The sequence below is a fragment of the Eimeria acervulina genome, genomic scaffold (assembly GCF_000499425.1).
Source record: "Eimeria acervulina Houghton genomic scaffold, Eah_scaff1375, whole genome shotgun sequence".
Taxonomy (NCBI): Eukaryota; Apicomplexa; class Conoidasida; order Eucoccidiorida; family Eimeriidae; genus Eimeria; species Eimeria acervulina.
The window spans coordinates 4,262-7,296 of record NW_013549242.1 but is presented as its reverse complement, the minus strand read 5'-3'; the positions used below and the strand labels follow the sequence as shown (position 1 = coordinate 7,296).

At 55.2% G+C, this 3,035-nt stretch overlaps 1 protein-coding gene across 1 annotated transcript; it reads right to left on the bottom strand.

Annotated features, from left to right (window-relative positions):
- Positions 1 to 600: 600 nt before the first annotated feature.
- Positions 601 to 1,986, bottom strand: EAH_00059070 (hypothetical protein, conserved; the record flags this gene model as incomplete). Its single annotated transcript, XM_013393616.1, has 1 exon — positions 601 to 1,986. The coding sequence occupies one exon, from the start codon at positions 1,984 to 1,986 to the stop codon at positions 601 to 603; it is 1,386 nt and encodes a 461-aa protein (XP_013249070.1).
- Positions 1,987 to 3,035: the final 1,049 nt, after the last annotated feature.

Below are 3,035 nucleotides of genomic sequence, written 5' to 3'. Positions count from 1 at the left end.
CGGGTGCGCACGAGTTTGTGCAGCTCTTACATTGAGTCAGCATTGATGTCTTGCTCGGTAAACCCTAAACCCTAAACCCTAAACCCTAATAATAAGCCCTAAACCCTAATAATGAGCCCTAAACCCTCAGCCTATAAGCTATGCATGCACGTCATGACTGCTGCTTGCTGCTTCTTGCATGCAGATACTGCACACCCGCATCAGGGCCATCGCTAGTTGGCTGCAGCAGAGCCTGTCAGACTAAAGAAACTTGAAAACTGCAGCAGCAGCAGCAGCAGCAGCAGCAGCAGGACCAGCAGCAGCATTTGTCACTTGTTGCTGCTGTTCGTCTCATAAAGAAAATTTATTCCTTTAGTTGTTTTAAAAAGCGTTTTGTTGTGTGAGGCAGCAGCTGCCTTTGCTGCTGCTGCTGCGCGGACAGCAAGTTGCTGCCGCTGCTGCTGCTGCTGCTGCACCAGTAGCAGCAGCAGCTACTCAACTCCCAAACATTATTCATTTAAAATTTGATTTGCATGCGTTTTTAGCTGCGAAGCCCCAAAGCCCCATCCCTTACCCTGCTGCAGAAGCTGGTAGTTAAACACTGTCCTGGTGCTGCAGCTGCTACTGCTGCTGCTGCTGCAGATGCTGCTGCAGCACCCCGCTGATGTGCTTCGCATGCGTCAGCAAGAGAGTATGTGGATGGGCCCCGTGGATTTGCTGAACTACCAGCGGTGCCTGAGAGGCCCCTGAAGCATTACAAGCCCTCTGCAGCTCGCTGCTGCTGCTGCTGCTGCTGCTTGCATGCAGAATTAGCCGAGGGACCTGCAGCGCCGAGAAGCACTCCGCCAGCCAAGCAGCAGCAGCAGCCTCTTTAGAGTCTCCCCACAGCAGCAAGCAATCTTCAATAAATCCTTCCAGACGCTGAGCCATGCAGCAGCAGCCGTTCATGTGCTGCAGTCGCAGCAGCAGCTGCTTGTACAGCTGCTGCTGCTGCTGCTGCTCGGGGTGCGAGTGAGAGGCTGCTTGCGTACGAGCGTCTAGTGTCCCGGCAGGAATCTGCTGCTGCAGCAGTTGCTGCAGCTGCTGCTGCAGTGAGGGTTGCTGCTGCATGTCCTGCAGCAGCTGCTGCATCGCGGGCAGCGGCGCTGTGTGCGCATTGGCTGTCGCCGCATGCAGCAGCACGAAGACAGCAGCTGCTGGGAGGTAATTTGCTGCTGCTGCTGCTACAAACTCAAGGAAAGAAATCTTGGGGGCAGGTAATCTGAGTTTTGCTGCGCCCTGCGGCAGCAGCCGCTCAAAGAGGTGCCGATACACCGCAACTCGACGGAGGGTGTGGGCCTCCAGGGGCCCCCCAGCAGCACCTGCATGCAGCTGCAGCAGCGGCTCTATCAATGATATGCTAAGCACTTCTTCAGGGAAGAAATGTCCGTAGGCAATTGCATGCGCGCACCCCACACCCACACCCAGCAGGTGCACACCCTGCTGCTGCTGCTGTTGCTGTTGCTGCTGCTGCTGCTGCTCCTGCTCCTGCTGCTGCTGCTGCTGCTGCTGCTGCACGCGTCTGACTACGCCGTTGAAAAGCGCTGCCTGGGTCCAAATGCGGTGTCTGTACATCAAGTTTTTCTCTGCAGCGGAGAGGACAGGAGACCTGCTGCGCTTTGGCCTGAAGTGCTGCTGCTGCTGCTGCTCCCACAGAGGAGGAGCAGACGAACGAAGGTAGCCCTGTCTATTAAGCAGCAGCAAGTTGCTGATGCTTGAAGGAAAAGAAAGACCCGAAGCCAGCAGCTGGTCGCTCCCACAAAGGCCGCCGTGAAAGAAGAGCAGCAGGCTGCCACCAGCTGCTGCAGTAGTAGCTGCAGCAGCAGCAACAGCTGAAGCACCAGGTGCAGCAGCAGTAGCAGCTGCAGGAGCAGCAGCACGAGCAGCACCAGCAGAAGCAGCAACACCCAAGAAGGTAGCTGCTGCTGAGGGGTGTTGAGGGTTTGGCAAATAAACATATTCTGTCATTGCCTCACCGGATGCATGAAGGCTGCTTCTGAAGAAAGATTGGAGGGTGCTGCTGTCTGTACAGTTGGATGCCTCATGCAGCATATCTGCTGCAGCAGCGCATGCGCCCGAGTCTATGAACGCCTGCTGCTGCTGCTGCCAGCGGCGGTGAGCCACAACTCCTAACGTAGCTGCAGCAGCAGCTGGAAGTACCCACGGAGGCACCGGGGCCCCCACGAGGCTCGATATCGAGCGCATGCAGTAAGAGGAAGCAGCAGGGGGCGTCCATCTGCAGGCTGTATAGCTGCTTATGCTGCTGCCTGCTGCATTCAATAAGTAACTATGACGACGGGGGGAAGCAGCACTGAAGAGATTGCTGCGCCAGGCCCCAGTTGACCACAGCAACGCAACGCCACTACCATTACCTTTGCTCTTGTTTGCATGCAAAGGAAGCGCTGCTGCACCCTTAAGAAACAGATTATGAAGAGGGTTCATAGTTCAATCTTGGCGTCGTTCCTTTGCTTGCGTAGCCGCGGAGGAAATGCAGCGAAACTCAGCGGGGAGCGCCGCGACAGAAATGCCATTTACACTAAGAAGGCAGCTGCCTATACACCTGAGAAGCTCAGAAAGGCCCCAAGAGGAGGCTGGGGTGCTCCCCGTGCACTGGTATATACTGCCGAAACCGCACGCATTTGCACAACGGGGGAAGGGGGTGGTAGCGAGTAGTAGGGAATCTTCTTCTGAATATACGGCTTTCATGCAGGTAGTGAGGTAAAATGAAGATACTAACCAACTTGTTTACGCGGGTTTGTGCAGTGTTGTAAGCTGGATTTCCAGCCAGTCGTCTGTGTGGTTCAGTGTACGCGGCTCCTGCAGCGAGTTAGCGGAAATAAGAAGAAACGGCCAAGACTAACGCATCTTTTGAAAGGTTTTGATATGAATTTTGCAATAAAAACACCTGAGGAGACTTTCACACAGTTTAAAGCCCTGCATGCAACAGCTTTCCGTCGCCATGGGTCTGTTTGAGCTCGTGCCGCGTGACTCTCGCTGGCAGCATACCGGATTGTTCT